The 20,356-nt window shown below is 43.5% G+C and overlaps 7 protein-coding genes across 7 annotated transcripts; 4 read left to right on the top strand and 3 right to left on the bottom strand.

Moving 5' to 3' along the window:
* Nucleotides 1-80: 80 nt before the first annotated feature.
* On the top strand, nt 81-1,621 carry VTP01DRAFT_749 (uncharacterized protein; the record flags this gene model as incomplete). The annotated part of the gene is made up of 4 exons (XM_069386507.1): nt 81-150; nt 204-380; nt 443-856; nt 927-1,621. The coding sequence occupies 4 exons, from the start codon at nt 81-83 to the stop codon at nt 1,619-1,621; spliced, it is 1,356 nt and encodes a 451-aa protein (XP_069245169.1).
* A 179-nt stretch (nt 1,622-1,800) lies between these two features.
* VTP01DRAFT_748 (uncharacterized protein) lies at nt 1,801-5,926 on the top strand (the record flags this gene model as incomplete). Its single annotated transcript, XM_069386496.1, has 19 exons — nt 1,801-1,910; nt 1,966-2,051; nt 2,115-2,197; nt 2,265-2,506; nt 2,562-2,652; nt 2,709-2,841; nt 2,903-3,000; nt 3,054-3,368; nt 3,425-3,526; nt 3,587-3,823; nt 3,893-3,995; nt 4,052-4,120; nt 4,183-4,265; nt 4,325-4,696; nt 4,749-4,823; nt 4,874-5,063; nt 5,122-5,384; nt 5,436-5,725; nt 5,788-5,926. 19 exons carry the CDS (start codon nt 1,801-1,803, stop codon nt 5,924-5,926), a joined length of 3,081 nt encoding a protein of 1,026 aa, XP_069245168.1.
* Nucleotides 5,927-6,300: 374 nt separating this feature from the next.
* Nucleotides 6,301-7,546, top strand: VTP01DRAFT_747 (uncharacterized protein; the record flags this gene model as incomplete). Its single annotated transcript, XM_069386485.1, has 6 exons — nt 6,301-6,351; nt 6,404-6,509; nt 6,584-6,669; nt 6,738-7,102; nt 7,167-7,309; nt 7,377-7,546. The coding sequence occupies 6 exons, from the start codon at nt 6,301-6,303 to the stop codon at nt 7,544-7,546; spliced, it is 921 nt and encodes a 306-aa protein (XP_069245167.1).
* Nucleotides 7,547-7,624: 78 nt separating this feature from the next.
* On the top strand, nt 7,625-7,861 carry VTP01DRAFT_746 (uncharacterized protein; the record flags this gene model as incomplete). Its single annotated transcript, XM_069386474.1, has 1 exon — nt 7,625-7,861. The coding sequence occupies one exon, from the start codon at nt 7,625-7,627 to the stop codon at nt 7,859-7,861; it is 237 nt and encodes a 78-aa protein (XP_069245166.1).
* Nucleotides 7,862-7,989: 128 nt separating this feature from the next.
* Nucleotides 7,990-8,802, bottom strand: VTP01DRAFT_745 (uncharacterized protein; the record flags this gene model as incomplete). Its single annotated transcript, XM_069386463.1, has 4 exons — nt 7,990-8,232; nt 8,297-8,416; nt 8,478-8,669; nt 8,731-8,802. The coding sequence occupies 4 exons, from the start codon at nt 8,800-8,802 to the stop codon at nt 7,990-7,992; spliced, it is 627 nt and encodes a 208-aa protein (XP_069245165.1).
* A 1,041-nt stretch (nt 8,803-9,843) lies between these two features.
* VTP01DRAFT_744 (uncharacterized protein) lies at nt 9,844-11,271 on the bottom strand (the record flags this gene model as incomplete). Its single annotated transcript, XM_069386452.1, has 8 exons — nt 9,844-9,894; nt 9,955-10,024; nt 10,086-10,124; nt 10,183-10,458; nt 10,517-10,730; nt 10,795-11,010; nt 11,064-11,101; nt 11,174-11,271. The coding sequence occupies 8 exons, from the start codon at nt 11,269-11,271 to the stop codon at nt 9,844-9,846; spliced, it is 1,002 nt and encodes a 333-aa protein (XP_069245164.1).
* A 275-nt stretch (nt 11,272-11,546) lies between these two features.
* Nucleotides 11,547-18,336, bottom strand: VTP01DRAFT_743 (uncharacterized protein; the record flags this gene model as incomplete). Its single annotated transcript, XM_069386441.1, has 9 exons — nt 11,547-11,638; nt 11,707-12,523; nt 12,589-12,952; nt 13,018-14,571; nt 14,631-15,615; nt 15,681-16,677; nt 16,738-17,758; nt 17,814-18,028; nt 18,088-18,336. 9 exons carry the CDS (start codon nt 18,334-18,336, stop codon nt 11,547-11,549), a joined length of 6,294 nt encoding a protein of 2,097 aa, XP_069245163.1.
* Nucleotides 18,337-20,356: the final 2,020 nt, after the last annotated feature.

Raw genomic sequence — 20,356 nt, 5'->3', positions numbered from 1 at the left:
ATATCAAGGAACTTAGCGTTGCCAAGACACAAATTAATGCTCCGGCTGCATGCCCCTCAAGGTTGCTCCTTTGAGTGGCGATGGAATCCAATGGGCCACCAGTGCGCATAGTCTTTTGGACCCGATGGTTCAATGGATTTATGTTCGATGGTAACTATGGTGAGCTAGCTTTCGGAGAGAGCCTTTCTCACAACGTTGCCTAGGAAACGATCTCGAGATTGGCCGCGACTGTCCTATCCCGTCCGAGTACAAGGATGTTCCTGAACTCGCTACCAGAGAATCACCTTGGTGTGTTATATCACCATCCAGAGAAAATGTGCAGAGCGCCACCGCAGTTGTGTTTCACGCAGCGGACTATTTCCCCAACGAAGTGCCAGGCCGTAAATGCGAGACTAGCATGATATAGTTAACACAGCCGGTCTTATTTGGACACTAAAATTAGGGGTCGAGAACCAGCCATGGATCCTCGAGACACAAGAGTCTCCTCTCACTGCACTATTTCGTATGGACGCTGAAAAGATGAAAGTATTTGATTATTTGGCTTCGTATCATCTCAAGAGCAACTTTTTGTTCTCGTACTACTCACCGGCTATCATGGACATAGCGAACAGACCACTGCCGGGTGACTTCATGGCTAGCAAAACCGGAAGCGCACCCATTTTGTGGATTGCGAGAAATTGCGATGCATCCAGTGGACGGCAATATTACGTCGAGGAATTAATGAAGTACATCAAGGTCGACAGTTACGGGTCATGCCTGAATAACAAAAAGTTCCCCGATGGTAAATCCCGCGAGCAGCTTATGAGGGAATACAAATTCTATTTGGCTATTGAGAATGCGAATTGTGATGACTACGGTGTGTTGACATGCATTCAAAAATGATCTGGTTGAAGTGCGACTCACGTGATATTTCAATAATTCCTCAGTCACTGAAAAGCTCTATGATACCTTTCTTGCATCTGCGGTGCCTATCGTCGATGGACCTGCATCTTACGACGGGTTTATTCCGACAAAGGGGTCTGTTATCCGTATGGACTCGTATCCTGACCCTCGCGATCTGGCGAGATATATTGACTACCTGGACAACAATGACACGGCCTATCTGGAGCACCTATCGTTTCGAAGGGATGCGCTGGACGTATCTGCTCGTGATCGTTTAGAAGCTTCGTTTATTAGTAATTGGAGTGACCCAGAATTCCATAACAAGCGAAGCAGCTGGTGCTCCGTATGCCGCGGAATGTTACCATGGTGGCAAGCAAGACGTAGCGGCGCAAAAAGCTCACCTGATCCTACACCGCGAGATGATAGGTTTATAGTCGATAAGACGTGTATGTCACCAGGAAAATGGGACTATGCGATGGACGGTCCTCCATACGCACCGGAATGGTCACCAAGTACACCGGACTTACAACTATTACCTACCAATGATAATATCAAGACGATGTCCGATACCAAGTTACCGGATAACTGGAACATCGACCTAGATAATCCACCGTTGATCGTATGGATCATAGGCACCATATCTGGTTTTGCGTTCTTAAGCTTCATTTTGCTCTATGTTTACAGACAGAATTTCCACAGAAACAAACTCAAGAAGCTCACGGATGCCCTCCCTCTCTGATACTATCTATTCTAACCGCTCATTTGCATAAGTCTCTGCATAATAAACCTTATCATCATCGCCATTGTATCAAGTCTTCTTATATAAAGAGAGAAAAAGAGCATTTTCTTCGATGAAAGACGGATCCGAGTCCATAACCCCTTTTGGAAACTCTTTTGGAACTGAGTTTCACTTGCGTCATGGCAATCACCCGCGCGCTTTGCCACGAAGATCTTTGTCTTTCTGTAATGTCAAAGATGCAAGTTGACGCCGATAACACCATTGACGAGGGACTGTACTCCCGTCAACTGTAAGATTCTTACCGTGTTAATTTACGCTTGGGATCTCACGCACACCTTGCACAGTTACGTTTTGGGACATGAGGCAATGAAAAAGATGAGTGTTGCCCATGTTCTCGTCGTCGGTCTCAATGGTCTCGGCGTCGAAATCGGTACGCTATATCCACTAGAACCAAATTATTATCGCCTGTTTCTCTAACGGTTGGAGTTTGCAGCCAAGAACGTCATCCTTGCAGGCGTTAAGAGCGTTACGCTGTACGACCCGACGCCCGCAGCCATTTCTGACCTCTCAGCTCAGGTGAGCTTTTCTTCGGGGCTGTGCATCAGAAAGTGTACACAGCTGATACGATTAAATACGGCGACAGTTCTATTTGCGACCTGAGGACGTTGGAAAGGAACGAGCTAAAGTTTCACAACCTCGTCTAGCAGAACTCAACCAATATGTTCCTGTCCATGTGCTGGAGGAGGATCTCACAGAAAGCGTTTTGAAGCGTTTCAAAGTTGTTGTCATTACAGAATTACCATTCAGCAAGCAACTCGAAATATCCGAAATCTGCCGCAACAACAACATCCACTTCATCTCGACTGAAGTCCGTGGTCTCTTCGGGTGTGTATAATTCTTCATCGGCTACGTAGGGGATTACTAATCATGACCCTTCCAGTCGTATCTTCAACGATTTCGGATCCAAATTCGAAGTTCTCGATGCTACTGGTGAAGAGCCATTGACTGGAATGATTGCCGCCATCACCAATGTATGATCCAATAATTTCTACTCGTGCACGAACCAATTTCTAAATTGCTGGTATAGGATAAAGAAGGTGTTGTTACTTGCTTGGATGAAACACGACACGGTCTTGAAGATGGCGACTATGTCACTTTCTCAGAAATCAAAGGAATGGAAGAGTTGAACGGGTCCGCACCAAGGAAGGTCAAGGTTCTAGGTATATTTTTGACACATACAAAAAGAATTAGAGCAACGCGTAACATCAATTTCCTACCTAGGCCCTTACACGTTCAGTATTGGAGATACATCCAGCTTGCCTGAATACAAGTCTGGAGGCATCTTCACTCAAATCAAGCCTCCTAAATATGTGGACTTTGTAAGTTGATTCCTAGATTTCGATTAGTAATTATTCTAACTGTTATTATATAGAAATCATACAAGGAAGCTTTGAAAGCCCCAGAGTTTTTGATTTCTGACTTTGCGAAATTTGATCGTCCTATGCAACTGCACTTGGGTTTCCAAGCTCTTGGCCAGTTTGTTGAGAAGAATGGACGATACCCCAAACCTCGCAACGAGAAAGATGCTGAAGAAGTTCTAGCTGCAACTAAGGCATTGCTTGATACTGTAGAGGAAAAACCAGAATTGGATGAGAAGCTGATTAAGGAATTGGCTTATCAATCTTCTGGAGAAATTTCTCCTATGGTCGCTGTCTATGGTGGTCTGGCTGCTCAGGAAGTATTGAAGGTATGCTGTGAATTAACCTATGCCTCGATGCATGTTAAGCTGAATATTGCATGTAGGCCGTCAGTGGCAAGTTTAATCCTATCCATCAGTTTATGTACATGGATGCACTTGAGGCTATGCCTTCCAGCGTTGAGCTTTCTGAGGAACTCTGTGCACCTGTAAGTTTACTACACTACAGTGTTGACCGATTTATTGAAATATATTCTGCATACATCTAGGTTGGATCTCGATACGACGGACAAATTGCAGTCTTTGGTCGTAAATTCCAAGAGAAGATCGCAAACACCAAAGAATTCCTTGTCGGTGCTGGAGCTATTGGATGTGAAATGCTCAAGAATTGGGCTATGATGGGTCTTGGTGTTGGTCCAGAGGGTTCCTTGATCATCACCGATATGGATACTATTGAAAAGAGCAACCTTAATCGACAGTTCTTGTTTAGACCTGCTGATGTCGGTGTACGTATCATGCTGAAGTTGTCATTTGTTTATATGACCATTAACGTCGCGGTTGAATACCAAAACTAGCAATTGAAATCTGAGACGGCAGCTAAAGCTGTTACTCAAATGAACCCTGAGTTACAAGGCAAAATCTCAGTCCATCAAGAACGAGTCGGCCCAGACACTGAACGTGAGTTTTGACGATTTGAAAAGCTAAATGCTCATATTGATGGTACCTTTTTATAGATATCTACAATGATGACTTCTTCGAATCACTTTCTGGCGTCACGAATGCTTTGGATAACGTTGAGGCCAGTATGTAAATGGATTTTCTGACAATTGCCCATTTATTATCACTTACAAAATTTGGTCACCAGGAAAATATGTTGATAGACGATGTGTCTATTATAGAAAGCCTCTTCTTGAATCCGGCACATTGGGTACCAAGGGTAACACGCAGGTGCGTCAATGTCAGAAAATATGCGGCGCCATACGTATACTAATGTATTTTCTCTTCAGGTTGTCATCCCCTACCTTACCGAATCCTATTCATCCTCCCAAGATCCTCCAGAAAAGGCTATTCCTATCTGTACATTGAAGAACTTCCCTAACGCCATCGAACATACCATCCAATGGGCACGAGACCTGTTTGAAGGTTTCTTCAAGCAGCCCGCCGACAATGTCAATATGTACTTGACTCAGCCCAACTTTGTGGAGGCTACCTTGAAGCAAGGTGGAAACCAAAAGGAAACTTTGGAGACTGTATATAACTACCTTGTGTCCGAGCGACCAATGTCCTTCTCCCAATGCGTTGCGTGGGCCAGACTCAAATTCGAAGAGCTGTACAGCAACAACATTCGACAGCTTCTCTTCAACTTCCCCAAGGATTCTGTATGTCATGAGTTCTCCTATATTAAAAAGGGTTTACTTATAAGAGTCATAGGTTACCTCCTCTGGCCAATTGTTCTGGTCTGGTCCCAAGCGTGCTCCAGAGCCCATCCAATTCGATTCTAATGATGTACGTATGATACATTAAGGAAAAAACGCTCATGCTAAACCCGTTTGTAGCCTATCCACATGGACTTTATTGTCTATGCTGCCAATCTGCATGCTTTCAACTATGGTTTGAAAGGTGAAACTGATCGCGATTACTTCCGCCGTGAGCTTGAGAACGTCATTGTACCCGAATTCAAGCCTAAGGAGGGTGTCAAGATTCAAGTACAAGAGAATGAAACTGTTGACCAGGATAGCGGAAATGGTAAATGCATTTTTCTAATGTGCAATTATCTGTTCCTGTGTATTAACTGCTTTAATAGATTCTTTGGATGAAGTCATCAAGAACCTTCCAGAACCCTCAAGCCTTGCTGGTTTCCGTTTGACACCTGCTGAATTCGAGAAAGACGATGATAGCAATTTCCACATCGATTTCATCACTGCTGCATCCAACTTGCGTGCTATTAACTATAGTATCACTCCTGCTGATCGTCACAAGACAAAGTTTATCGCTGGCAAGATCATTCCAGCTATCGCAACCACTACCTCTCTTGTTACTGGATTGGTCTGCCTTGAGCTTTACAAGGTATAGCATTTAATTGCAATGTGGGAGAATAGATGCTAACGGGCCATATAGATTGTAGATGGAAAGAACAAGCTCGAAGACTACAAGAACGGCTTTGTGAACCTTGCATTACCATTCTTTGGTTTCTCTGAACCTATCGGTGCTCCAAAGCTCGAATACAATGGTCATGAATTCAGTCTGTGGGATCGTTTCGACATTGAAGGCGATGTTACCATGCAAGAATTCATTGATTACTTCCAAAAAGAGCATGATCTTGAAGTTACTATGGTATCTTCTGGTGTTTCCATGCTCTACTCCTTCTTCATGCCCAAGAAGAAGGCCGAAGAACGACTTAACATGAAGTATGTAATCATGTATCATATTGATCCTGGATTGGAATACATATACTGACAGTTAACTATAGGTTGTCAAAGCTTCTGGAAACCATCTCTAAGAAACCAATTCCTCCTCATGTAAAGGCTGTTATAGTCGAAATTTGCGCCAACGACAAGGAAGGCGAAGATGTGGAAGTCCCTTACGTCCGTGTGAAGATCCGCCCATGAATGCCTTAAAGCTTTCTTTGAAAATAAAGCCATTTTGGATCGAACCTTGGACTGAAAACAGCAAGTATACCAAATTTCGATTGTAGACCTCGAGATCTTTGCTAGATAGTAGCATAAATGAAATTCCCAGTGTTATATAAGATATTTTGAGCTCGTACGAGTGGTCTCTCTGGATAGTACATGTAGCTAAAGTGCACTTCCACATGGATGCCAACATTGTAGAAGTACAATTAATGCGAAGAGGCGCAGAATCCCAACTTCCCATCCTCCAGCACTGGTGATTTTCAAGTCCGAGTGACTCTCAAATTCGCGAAGTCAAATTTTGCCGCTTCAGTTCTCTTGAACGCTCTCCTTTACTTGACACATTTCTAATCATGTCAGACAAAGAGAACGAAGCTACTGTTAGTCAAATCGAGGAAGAAGAGGTTTGTTTTAGAGTTTTGGTCATACACACTTGTATAATTAACACTGCAGCAGCCCGATTTTTCCAAATTGAAGAAGAAGAAAAAATCCAAGAAGAAAGTTGATTTCGATGCAGCAGAAGACGTCAGCGATAAAAAGGAAACAGAAGCTGAAGGACAAGGTATTATTTCACGAGAATTATTAGCTTTAGAGCGTAATGGAATTCCAATTGATTTGTTTGTTTCCGTCTGGCAGGTGACAATGAAGCCGCAGAAGAAGATCCTGACGCAATGTTCGCTGAACTAAAAAAGAAAAAGAAGAAAAAGAGCAAGAGCACTGAAGTATGTGTGATACTTTCGATTATATTTATTTTGTATGAATGCTAACTTGGGGTTTGTCGCTTACTCAGGAACCTAGCGAAGAAGCAGCTCCTGCTGAAGGTGACGACGAAGAATTAGATTTCGGTGCTATGAAGAAAAAGAAAAAGAAAAAGAAAAACATGGCAGAATTTGAAGCAGAACTCGCCGAGCAAGAGGGAGAAAATGGCGAGGAAAAGAGCGAAGAAAGTGCAGCTAAGGGCGACGAAGAAGCCTGGCTCAAGAGCGACAGAGATTACAACTATGAAGAGCTCCTCAGTCGTGTCTTTAAGATCTTGCGACAAAACAACCCTGAGCTTGCCGGTGAAAAGAAACGATACACCATTGTACCACCCTCTATCCACCGTGAAGGCAACAAGAAGACCATCTTCGCCAACGTTGCTGATATTTGCAAGAGGTATGATAAAACTAATTTTTTACATATGTATTGTTCCATATGTATACTGACGTCTGTTGTAAAGATTGCACCGACAGCCAGAGCACGTCATTCAATTCTTGTTCGCTGAATTGGGTACCAATGGCTCTGTAGACGGTGCCCAACGTCTCGTCATCAAGGGTAGATTCCAACAGAAGCAGATTGAAAATGTGCTTCGTCGTTATATCGGTTAGTTTATATGTGTAGCTTATCTTGAGTGAGTAGCTTCTTTTTTCACTGACTGTTGTTGATATAGTCGAATATGTTACCTGCAAAACTTGCAAGTGCCCTGATACGATTTTGACAAAGGACAACCGTCTTTACTTTGTGCAGTGTGAATCATGTGGCTCTACCCGATCAGTATCTGCGATTAAGACTGGTTTCAAGGCACAGACGAAGGAGGATAGACGAGCACTTAGGGCTTAAAAGGAATAAAAATTGCATTTCATGCGTGTTTCGCATCCCGTCGTGTCTTGTTTCTCTCTTTTCTTAAAAGCTGCAAACATGCGAGGGTTCAGATTTCCTTTGGACTTTCTTATTCCACTGCCTCTCCAGCAACCAGTTTCCAGTCCAACACTGTATGGCGAAGTCATTTTACAGTTTAGCAGACAAGTTTTGCAGCCAAAGGTCATTTTACCCGCACTTGCTCTTATAATCCTGCTCTTCGATCTGGATGACGCATTGGACATGGACGACGAGATCTTTGCAGTAGAAGAAGACGACACGCAAGACGATGCATAGACATACTCTCTCGTAAAATTCGGTAGAAAATGGAAAGGAAGATACCCTTTGAAAATAGTATTTGTCTATGTACATGTTTCTATGACACATTATCTATCTGCAAGTCCTTTTTGCTCTCTTTTCAAGTTCTAGTTGGACTTCTTGAGCTTTTCTGCGTCAACAAGGTTGTGTTGGACGAGATAATCCAAAACGATTCTCACGCCATCCTCGACCGAGACTTCGTGAGTCTTGATGTGGATATCAGGCTTTTCGGGTGCTTCGTAAGGAGCGGAAATGCCAGTGAATTCCTTGATTTCACCAGCCTTGGCTTTCTTGTATAGACCCTTCGGGTCACGCTGCTCGACAACTTCCAAGGGAGCATCAGCGAAGACCTAACAATCGCACGGCGTTGGAACACGTTTCCTGAAATTCTGTCCACTATATGCTTGTAGTTACCTCAATGAATGGAATACCAGCAGCTTCGTGGAGAGCACGAGCAGAGTTACGGTCTTCGCGGTAAGGACTGATGAAAGAAGTGATAGCAATGACGGCAGCGTCCGAGAACAGTTTGGCAACCTAGCGTATAATAACTGTCAATTATACCATCCTTAACAAGTCAGGGTGTCATAAACCGAACCTCAGAGATTCTGCGAATATTTTCCGTGCGATCTTCGGGACCGAAGCCGAGGTTCTTGTTCAGACCGAAACGAATATTGTCACCATCGAGACGGTAAGCAGATATGCCAGAATGCAAGAGCGTCTGTTCGAGAGCAGTCGCCAAGGTCGACTTGCCCGACGCAGACAAACCAGTGAACCAAATAGTGAAACCCTACCGCCGCCGTTTAGGTTGACGCTTGGAAACAAGGCAATGGTGTATGTGCGATTTATACCTTTTGGCCCAAAAGAGTTTGACGTTCGCTCTGGGAGACAGCGCCTTCGTGCCAGGTAATGTTGGTTGCCATTGCTTCTTGACAAGGAAAAAGGTACCAAACTCTGAGAATCCCTCTGCTGTAAAGATTAAATACGGGAATTTGCATCTCATTGGTCGATCATCACGCCATTACGGAGGAAAAAGATGCCGATGCCGAAATGAGAACGTGTGGATGGCGGCAGACAGTCAAAGTGTGCAATGGAAAGTTTGGAAGTCGCTTGTGATGGGCGCCAAAAGCGGTGGTCACCAGAGATGGATATGTAAGGGGGTTTATGTAAGAGTTTGCAAACTGAAATCGTAGTATACTTTTCTCATGCAAGGAAGCAAAACATACATCTACAGGTGCCAAGTTTGGCATCTCTCGGCGAATATAGACAAAGGCTTCTTCACGCAGTTATAGAACTTTTATTTACAGGATAGAACCGTAGCAGGTGCTGGGATTGGCATCTATCGGTATTCAATACCTTTAAACATGGCCGCATCAATTGACATTAATAAACCAATAGGTAATTGTATCTGACGAATTCTAGAAAGATCATCAATACCTATTATCAGTGCGTCCCATTCCCCAAGCATTTGCCCACAAAATAAACGCTTAATGCTGCGTATCCACACAAAGCACAAGGGTCTTTCATTTTTGCTCATATCAAGCGTTTTGGAATTTTGACAATCACCATCGACGCGGAATGTAGAGATGAGCGTATACCACAATCCACAGTCTCAGCTAAAGCATTCCAGAAACTCCAAAGAGAAATCAATCAATGGTTACCAGAAAGCTTCAACCAGAGAGCTGTATCGTCGGTAGCCTTTTTGACTTTTCCGCGGACGATTCCTTATCCTCTAAATAATCATAGCAAAAAGAAGACGACAAGATTCGTTCCGCGCACGCCAGCCAGCCAACAAAACTCCAGAGTTCCGCGGGGTTGAGGAGGTTAGCACCTGCATTTTGCCTCAATTGGAACAACTGCTTATTGCTAACTTAAGCTTTGCTCTCAATCATGTTGCATGCCATTGTACGAAATTCTATATAGAACAGTGAGGGATTCAGTATGACTATATTTTGGAATATGCATTAATCTAAACCGAGTATATAATATGAAAGCTGTACAAAACCGAAGATCAACTTTCCAACCCCACACATATTAGTACAATTGTTGAAAAGCGGTGGAGTAGCCTGACTTACTGGTTGCCACACAACTAGATATCTCACTGCATCGAGAATATTCAAATATAATTGTTGCTGCGTATCCCACCTATAGTTTTAAATCGGATCAGCGAAATGAACACATAATCTTTCATTTAATAAATCCTTACGGGTTCTTCTTGAATTGTTTTAAATCCACCTTCTCCTTACTAATGTCAAACGATTAGAGCTTGTATGAACAGCACGGGAGCAGCATCGTTCACATACCAATAAGGACAAATATCCTTTTTGCCAATCAAACACCAGCCACGGATGCATTTTTCATGGAAAACGTGTTTGCATGCTAGCTGATGGACAGGATCGTCCTTGAACATATTTTGCTGCGGTTCAACTAGCGATCCAACTTCTCTGCCGGTAGGCAGACCGCAAACAGCGCAGATATTGTCGTTGAGATGCTTTTGAGGCAAACCTTCTTTCGAGTAATAACCGATCGTAGCTGCCATCCGATCGGAGCAAATCTCCACAAAGTCTCGACCAAGGACGCTTCGACAAACTCAAATTAGTAACGAAAACGCGACTTTTCAGTTTAGACATGCGTTACCCGAAATAAAGGCCATAGCTTAACATGAGAACTCCAGCTTGCATGAGATTGGGTTCGGCCGAAAATAAAGATGCCAAGCCGAAAAATACGATCATTATAATGATATATCCAATGATGCCAATAACAAAAGATACGTTGTATACAACAGTGTACCATTTGTACACCATTCTAGGTGTCATGGGTTCCAGAGGTTTCCGAGATGCTTTGTAAATTACTAAACACATTGCCAGTTATTTAGCGAAATCCTCTAGCATCGGTTTTGATGCAAAAGGTCTTACCGAATCCATTTAATGCAGAAAAGATGGTCCAAACTGATATAAATCTATACCAGCCCTCATGAAGAGCAAAAAGTATAGGAAACGCATACAGTCCACCAAGACTGACGATTTGATATGAAGAGTAGTGCTTCTTTTTCCAGTGCAGGATTAAAAATTGAGAAGCGAATAAAGCGAACAATAGAATAATCGCCATAAGTTCATGCCGGGACTCATGTCCTGTTCTACAAGATTAGTCTCTATATCTGATGATCGTGCAATGCTGCTCTGACCTTTGTGCTCTGTTAGATATTGCTGGTGGAGCTTGTACCTAAAAGCAAGAACCGAATCGGATCAGTCACTGCAGGGCATATTAAGAAAGACCTTGTAAGAATCTGGTTACTTTTCTAGCTGATCAGGAGTCAGCAGAGCAAGCTGCTCGTCCGTTAGAGTGCCTCGGGTCCACGCTGCATTGAAGCTTGGGTCATGGAAGCCGTCCATCTCTGAAAGAAGCACCAGACTCGATACAACTTGATCGGTATAGTGGACCGACTGTTAAGTAGGCGCTTGAAAAAAATGCTTGTTCCCGGGCCCTGGGGAAGGATATCGAGAGCATTCAAGTCTCGACTGCTACTTATTTCTATTCCTTTCATTTAGAGAGTTTCAGCTACATTAATCCGATAAAATCGCAACCGAACATCATATTAACACGTTTCTTTTAATCAACATGGATGCAAATATATCAGTACAAAAGATGAAATGTATGTGATGCCTTTCTAGTTGAAGAATTTATCCAAAGATTCACCCAAATGAAGTTCGATCTGTGAGTTGACTTGCTGTACGAGTTTCTCAACACGCGGGTCGTCATCTATAATAACAGACGCAAAAATATTGAGTACGGCACGAAATAGCATAAGGACAAAATCAACGGCTTACCCTCCATAAGTTCTGCAAGGAACGAAATGCTCTCGGCCAAGAATAACAACCATTCTTCACCGAGACGAGTGTAGAATTCTTCAAGACACTTGAGTGCAGCGAGTCGAATTTCAGGAACATCTTCGCGAGTCTTCAAGAGTACCTTCTGGTTCATAGGTTTCCAGAGAGTATCATTCGAGACAGTGACGGCCATTTGACCAACGCATGGTGCAACGTATGTGGACATGCGTACTAGGTAATCGTCCGGAGACTCGTTGCTGCCAAATACTTGAAGCTGGTTGATGACTGGATCCAAAACCTTTTCAAAGTTCCGTGCGTTCCACAAATTATCACTGTCGTACAAGAATGCTTTGCGAAGGGATGTCAAGATATAGTTCCACAAAGTATCCGGCTCCAAGTCTCCAGACACGTAACGCTGCAGACGTTCAATGACATCCTCAACCAAATATCCATAGTACGGTGCAAAGATAGACTTGAGCTTCTCCAACAAAGCATCCACCAGGCGGTAAAGGAAGAGAATGCGGCTCTTGGCACCGTCATCGTTTTCACCGAGTTCCATGGTCGCCCAATCAACGATCTTGAGAAATAGGGGCTTGAACAGTGTTTCGTTAAGCTTCATGACCAGATTGAGGAATACGTCAATGACATTTGACTCTAGAGTCTCGATGGCTTCATCTCCCAAGCGCTGTTTCTCAAGACGACGCAGGTCGAAGGCTTCCAAAAAGAATTTGAAGATTTGTTTGTAATGTGATGTCATGGTTTCACGAGACATGCTGCTAATAATCTTGGAGACTACAAGCAAAAGCGCTGAGAGAGACTTGTAAAGTAGGAAGGTTAGCGAAACTAACTAATGTAGATACCTGCGAATAGAAATTGGTTTACCTGTTCGCCATTTTGTACAGCTGTAGAATAATATTTTAAAACCGGTCCAAGGAACACTCGAGGCGGTATCTTTTGTGCCATATTGGCCAGGACTTCCTCAGCTTTGGATTTGATGATAGAAAATTCATCATCGCTAGTCTCGTCCAAATCCTGGACTGCGGGACTAAGCAAACCATTCAGAAGACCATACGAGTAGGGGCTCAAAAAGTGCGGCAATACATCCACAGTTGTACCGATGGCTCCAATAACACCAGCCAAAAGGATAGCAGATGGTTCTGCGTTCTTGACAGTTTCCGACAAAATGCCAACAAACAGGGGCATGAACTTTGGCAAGTGCGGTACGACGCGAGGACCAACTTCTTGGCTGCAGTTATCATTATAGTCATTAGTACTGATAGTATCAATAGCACTGCTTTAGAAAGCACGTACCAGATGATGGACAAACATGCAAGACTAGAGACTTTGAGTTGGATACTTGATGACTGCAAGCAGTGCGTACCAATGATAGTTGGAACAGCATCAACAAATTGCTGAGGATGGATATTGCCCGAGATGCTTGCCAAAGATGTGATGCAGAGCAAAGCACATTGCTTGTTAATGGCACCTTCCTCTTGGTCAATGGCAGTGCTTTCTCTTTCAATAAGAGTGATGAAGTCAGTAATAGTGTTGACCAAAGCCAACTCCTCGTCTTCAGAAAGTTCATCTCTCAAAGCAGACACGCGCTCGTTGAAAAGCGTGAGGGCCTTGCGTCGCAACGCAGTATCTTGATGTTGCAACAAGTGCGAGATAACCTGCACAAATGCTTGAATGGGCAGCAGGCTGTTCACCTTCTCCAAGGCATCATAGACCATGTTATGCATTCCGCGCCAGAACTTGATGATACCCGCTTTGGCACCTTCCGATTCAGCATACTTCAATCTGAAAGTGTTGAATTCAGATAGGATCTTGAGCAGGTATTCGACTGACTCCATGTAGAGCGGTTGGATATGCTGCTCATATGTTTCATCAGCCGTGATAAACTCCATAATCTTGTTAAGGAAGCCTCTGGATACGAGCAGCGAGTCGATGTATTTGAGCACAGCCAATTTATAGCGGCGAAGCTCCTTGGCTGGATGCTCGTTGACGTTGAATAGAGTATCTTCATCCATCGTTGAATCATCGTCAACCTTATCGTTCGGTAAGACAAGGATCGTATTCAGAAGCGACACAACGGACTTCATTTGAGTCTCAGGGCTGAACTGATGGCTAATGGCTTGGCAGAATTCTGTCAAAGTATCCGATTCTTCACCCTTGTTGTTGCCTGCAGCATGTTTCTCCAACAACAGAGAAATGATAGCATAAAGGAATTCATCTTCTCCTAGAATACGGACGAGAACAGTGAAGAGAGGCAAGCGGCGATGCTTGGGGATATGGAACAGAGCGTCGACAAACACCTTGATAACGGGCTTAACTTGCAAAGCGACTGCCAATCGGGTTCCGTTAGCATGACGGCTGGAGGATACAAGAGGTGGAAGGATTTTTTCTAAAGTCTGTCGAATGACCTGGAAACTGTAAGAATCGTCTTGGCGAAGTACATTGGCACCCATAAACGTAAAGACAGCCATAATGTTGTGTAGTACACTCTCCGGATAAATAGACGCGATAGTAGCCATGAGCAACAGAGCTTGGTTGTGTGTTTGAGGATTTGCAGTTGTACGGATGCATTGCACAATAGTATCCACTCGAAGGATCGATTCCTCCACATGCTTCTTTTGCTCCTCAGCGGCTTGCAGGATTGTGCTAAGTGTCGACATCACGAGCTGGTTGATGTATTCCAAAGACATGGTAGCATCGAGAGTTTCGGCGTTCAGCAAGGCTGCCAAGAGTTCAAACAATGGCTTGACAAGTTTATCGTCGCCAGGAATTTCGGTAGAGTCGATAATTTCCAACAAAGTTGTAAGTTCGTAGAAATCGACCGCGTTGGCAGCATTCTCTTCTTGATCGCTAGAAGTAATCACAAAGTTAACATACGCCATGATACATGATAGAAATTACATCCTTACTTTGCTTTGCGACTTCTCTTCGCTCTGTGGATCTGAGCTTCTTCCTGCTTGCTGGAACCGATGATGAGCTTGATAAACCGAGCCAGCATTTCTTCAAAGAATTCGACAGGGACATCAATTTCGCTGAGTATTCGCTTGGCAGTGATCGAGTCTGATTGCTGGCCGTTGGTAGCAATATCCATTAATGCGTTGAAGATAAGCTTTTGAGCATTCTTGTTGGCATTCTTAAACAAGTCGGCTGATATCTGCGCCAGCGCCAACTTTCGGGTAGAGATACGCCATTCTTTGCCATCGTCTATACCGGTAAGATCGTCCTTTGCAGATAGCAATCGAATGAATAAAGTGAGAGTCTTGTCTCCCTTGGATCCCAGCAACGATGCATTGGTAGGCAAATAGCAGCGCGCAAGCAAACCAAGAATTCGTGGAGTCTTGCCACCAAATGTACCTTTAAGGGATGTTTCCAAAAGAGGAACAAGACCCTGAAGCTTACGACCATCGTCAATGACTTCTAGTAAGAATAACAAGCCCAGACGAACATCGAGAATAGAAGAAGACTGGACGTGATGGATCATCAAATCCAGCACTCTCAGACCAGTTTGCTTGCTGCCATCCTTGAATTGTTTCAAAAGGCGCAAAACATATTCGTAATCTTCCAGGATCTCTTGTTCTCTAGCGAAAAGGAAGCTGGTGAAGGTGGCAGAGTCGGTGGGTTTGACGTTGGCAATGTCTAACTTGTCGTTTGAGTAGACGGTTGCTGCATCGAGGATAGTCATTTTACTGCTAGGCTTGTCTGGATACGACTTGGCCAAGCTGCGCAAACAGGCCACGGCCTGCGAGCGAACAACAATGTTTTGTTCATTTAGAGAGCATAACAGCGCTGGAATAACGTGTTGGAAATCGAGAGTGTAGTTGGCCTGGTGTGCTTGCTCTGAGATGTATGCTGAAGAAAGTTGCAAAGTCCGAGCTCGCACGATAGGCGCCTCTCCTAGTATTTGTAAATAAGAAAGTGTTAGCGATATTCATATTATCATAGCCCTGAACAATACATACCTTCAGTTGCCCACCAGGAAACAAAAAAGCCAAGTATATCACGTCCCAAATGTGCCGACATGAGAGTCTGGATGGTGCCGTTGAAAAGCTTGATAGACGTGCCACCGATAAGGATTTTGAAAAGAGTACGGAATGTGTTTTTGTATGCTTCGATGATATCAGAGTCCTGAGATGCGTTCCATACTAATGGTTTCTGCAAAGGTTTCAAGTTATGCGACAATGTGATGATCAGGTTCTGTGTAAGGTTTATGACAATCGCTGGTCGGATTTCTTGATCCTTGCGCAAGTCGGCGAGGAATCCAGTCTTGGTTTTTCCATCCTTTTCATTCACAAATTCCTTGAATTCAACCTGGTAAAAGTCCTCATGGTCCTTTGCAGACATGGATGACATGCAGTTTTGCATTAAAATCCAGCCAGCGCGATACAAAACATTTGCATCCATGGAAGCAACAGCACGTGTAAAGATCAATAGAGCGCTTGTCTTGTCAACAACGTTATCCGTCTTGATGGAGTTAAGCCAAAATTGGAGCAAAGCATCACCGGCGGGAGTCTTGAGCGATGAAGCATGGCGTTCGATAAATCCAAGAGCAAGTTCATCGTCTCTCTTTCCTTCCTTTGAGGACTTGCTGGCCGATTTTGCGTCCTTTAGGATAGCTGACAGCACGGAAAGATTGGCACTGATATTAGCGCTGTCAACCACCTGCTTAACGTGCTTGGATTGGGCAAACAAGATGTATGTAGCAAAGAACTGAGCCACAAATGGTTCTTCCTCCGGATACTTGGCGACAAGGTTGTTCACCAAGAACTTGATAACATCCACGGCTTCTTTCTTACGGTAAGCGGACTTATCCTTGAACAAAGCTGAAAATGCGTTCTTCATGCGGTCGATAGGTACAAACTTGAATAACTTTTCAGGTACATCGCGCACACTGTAAAGCAGCAACCCATCGAAGTCCAACAAGCAGTTTCGTAAGGCATTTTCGATTACTTCCTCGGTCTATCGATATTTACAAATATTAGCAATAGTTACCAAATCAGATAGCTTGATTATACATACCTGCTCTGTTGTTTGAGCCTTGTCCATGGAGCTAACGAGCTGTTTGATGGCCAAAAGACGAAGTGACGCCGAAGGACTGTTGAGACACAGGAAGAGCGTGGTGTTGGCTTCACGTATGATTTCATGTCTCGTTCCTTGCAAAGCGGCGGATGCAAAGTCGTAAAGAATCTGCAAGCGTGAACCCTTTTCGTTTTCTAGCGCCTGCAAATAATCTCGCAATACAACGTCAAGCTCATTGACGTAGCATTGCGACATGTTAAAGAGTATAGGACGAGCTGTCTCAATGTATTTAGCCTTGGATTTCTTGCTAGAATCCTCCTGCGTTGCCAATTCCATGTATCCATCAATGAGGCACTTGCAAAGCAATTGGATGTTTACGCTCGACAGTAGACCTTGAACGACAAAAGAGTTGATAAACTCTGCTTTTTCCTTGGACGATGTGATGACGGTGCAAAGTTTCGGGATAATAAATGACATGAAGCGATCAGTGGCGAACTTGCTTGCGATCTTGCTGACATGATTCTCAAAATTGGGTGCCTTCAAAATTCGCTTCGTCGTTGATTTGCCGAAACGTTCAAGATTCTGTTGAGACTGGGCAATGTGGACGATGGTAAGCAAGCAAAAGAAGGACACTTTTTCCGTGCAGCCTTCCATCATAGCATCAGTAATAGCCCGCAAAGCTCGTCGATTAAGCGCTACTCTCGAAGCAATCTGCGAAAGAATTGCATATGCTGCAATTTGCAGATCAGAAATATCAGTAGCAGCCAGACTCGAGAGAATATGCGGGATCAGAGCCGTAGTCATATCATCGGTAAGTCTAGGACTACTAGTCACATATTCCATTAAAGCCGCAGTGAAGAAGGAGTACAACGTCGAAAAGTGCGCTGGCGATGACGTGACAGTGTTGCAAACAAAGTCCATAAAGAATCGATCCTTCTGCATACGCTTCACCAACAGCGAACGTTCAAGTGGAATGCCGCTTTCCTTGACAGGACGTAGAAATACCCAAGGCGAGCCATCTCTGCCAAATACGTTCAATTACGAAACCAGGCATATAAAAGTTCGTCTCGACTTACTCTATCCGTAACAAAGAGACCACCTTCACGAACGTTTTCGTATCATGATACGGCAAAGCGCTTGCCAGCAAAGGCTCGATGTTAAATTCATGGATCTTGAAACGCCGAATAAGCCATTCAAGGGCTTTTGCTGCGGGTTTGATGGTGAAATACGGGGACAATCGTCGCAAAAACGCTTCGATACTCTTGTCAAGTTTTGCGTTTTCCTCGGCAGTCTGCGAATATCGAGACAATTAGTTCAGCTACACAAAATCGATGTATACGCAAAACACACCTGTAGCACACGGTCGACAGACTTCATGCTTTCGGAGAACAATGTCTTTTCGAAAGGAGCAAAGCTTTTGTCGATCGTGATCAGTTCGGCGATACCATTGTGACCAAGCGCAAAAATCGTCTCGAGATCATAGTCTGCTGCTTCACGGGAAGTGAAGAGGATAGAGGCCTTGTGCTTACGAGAAGCCTCTGTTGTGTTCCGCAAATCGGCCGTGCCGATTTTCTTCAACTGCTCCTGCAACGAAGCCATTTTGCGGAAAAGCGAGTCTGCCCTAAAAAGGATCAATGCAGCATTTTTGCTCTGTGGAAATTCGTGACTGTTTCCCAATGGCGGCTTTTCTGCTCTCATAAACCTACGAAGCGTACCGCCGCTTATATTTCCAGCAATCATTTTAACTGGAAGCTACATTTTTATATATTGTAAAGCACAGATAATGCACATATCTGTAGATGTATACGTTCGTAAAGCGTTTTCAGTAATCTAAAGCTGCAAGACAAAATAGGAGCGGTGTGCTCCGAAAATCATGTTTCAGGTTCAATTATTCTTTGCAATACACGTCTTGCTGGATTGGTGGATTTCGACTTAAGGACTAGATCTCAGTGGCAGCCCGCCTGAAGGCTATAGAATGCAGTAAATGCGCATCAGCCATTGTTAATATGTCCTGATATTTTGCAAGGTTTAAGCATAGACCTAATTTTCTTGAAGTGATTTCGACCGAAACTTGTCATACTGACGCTGGACTCTTGCTGAATGTTCACAAGCTGGGAATTCTGTAGACAGCAAAGTTTCAACCAAATATAAAGCATAATGAATGCATACGACAAATTCATACGGCGGAGCTGCAACGTGACGCTACAGACTGTCGGCGACAGCTTCTCATGCGGGGAACGTCTATCCCTATTGCCGCTTTATGCGACATGCATGTTCATGCCAAGTCTACTATGTATACTTCCATCGTTAATTTTGTTTGAAAATCGTGTTTGGACCACCTCTGGAGTAAATAACAAAGGATAAAGTGACTTCCTTTTTTGTTGCGGAATTTTTTTCAACTGCCGCCGCAAAAGCTACAGGATTTCTCCTAATAATTGCACTAGTGGAGACATTGTTTTGCGCTGTGCTCTTACTGATTTTGCGCCAATAGCAGCCCATTTTAGAATTACTGTAAAAAATAGACATAAAATGGCGTCCCCAGCTTTGCGCTTAGAAATGCATTTGGAGCCTTTTAGAAAACGCTTCTAGGAGAGGCCATTGGCTCAATTTAAGATGTTGACCACTACGATTATCAAATAGAAATCACCCTTTAGCTTCGCACTGCATTCAGTTCTGTGCAATTTTGCAACAATGTTTTACCATCAACGTCCAGGGTATTTATGCATATACTGTATGTATCGATTTATGATAGAGCTGTATATGCTGGGACATCAACCAAATGTTACCGGTATAGCGATATTTATTATTCTTTCGACTATAGTCATAGAATATTCATATATCAGAGCAGCTAGCGGTATTGTCTCATGAGGATGCCTTTATGAAATATTGTTAAAGGTGAAGCCGCTTAGATATCTCCATAAGCGAATGACTGTTTGTGGCTACCTTTGGTACAATGTTGGAGCTTGTAAACAATTGTAAGTTATGAACATAGATATGAAAAAAGTACGTTAGAATGAAGAGAAACTTATTTCCTTTGCATTGATCGTGTCCATGGCCAAGCTTTCCAGGGCAAGAAGAAAGCCGCGTATGCAAGTCGACTAGTCAAAGCAAACGATGATATCTCTGACGCAAGCTATTCATTAATTAAATCTGGTGTTCCGGGATGAAAACAAAAGGCAAACTAGGGACACTGTCAGCGACTTTGTTCCTAAATGTCCATCAAGAGGTACGTACAACTATATTAAATGTAACTTCTCAACTCTTTCTAAGTACCATTAACCTTATTTGACGGTCGTATGCCCTTCACGAGCCAACATGCCACCTCTGTGTGCTGATCAGATGTGGCTCATACATCTATGTCTATATTGTTTTCATTTTAAAGGTACATATGTCCAAGCATAATAACAACAGGTTCTTATTCCAAGCAGAGAAGGCGGGAAATACCGAAGAAGATGGTTGTTTCACTCTTTATCTGCATGAAAAAATAAAGCTTCAGGCGCCACCAGACTAACTTTTTCCGTGAATCATCTTCTTTTCCAACAAAGCTTATGACACGCAGGTAGAAAAAGACCCAAAAAGCAGTAGACGCAGACAAAACGATCAAAAAGCCAACGAAAAT

The sequence above is a fragment of the Rhizomucor pusillus genome (assembly GCF_041956525.1).
Source record: "Rhizomucor pusillus strain CBS 183.67 unplaced genomic scaffold VTP01scaffold_1, whole genome shotgun sequence".
Taxonomy (NCBI): Eukaryota; Fungi; Mucoromycota; class Mucoromycetes; order Mucorales; family Lichtheimiaceae; genus Rhizomucor; species Rhizomucor pusillus.
The sequence above is the reverse complement of the archived record's forward strand: the minus strand, read 5'-3'. Positions and strand labels throughout refer to the sequence as shown.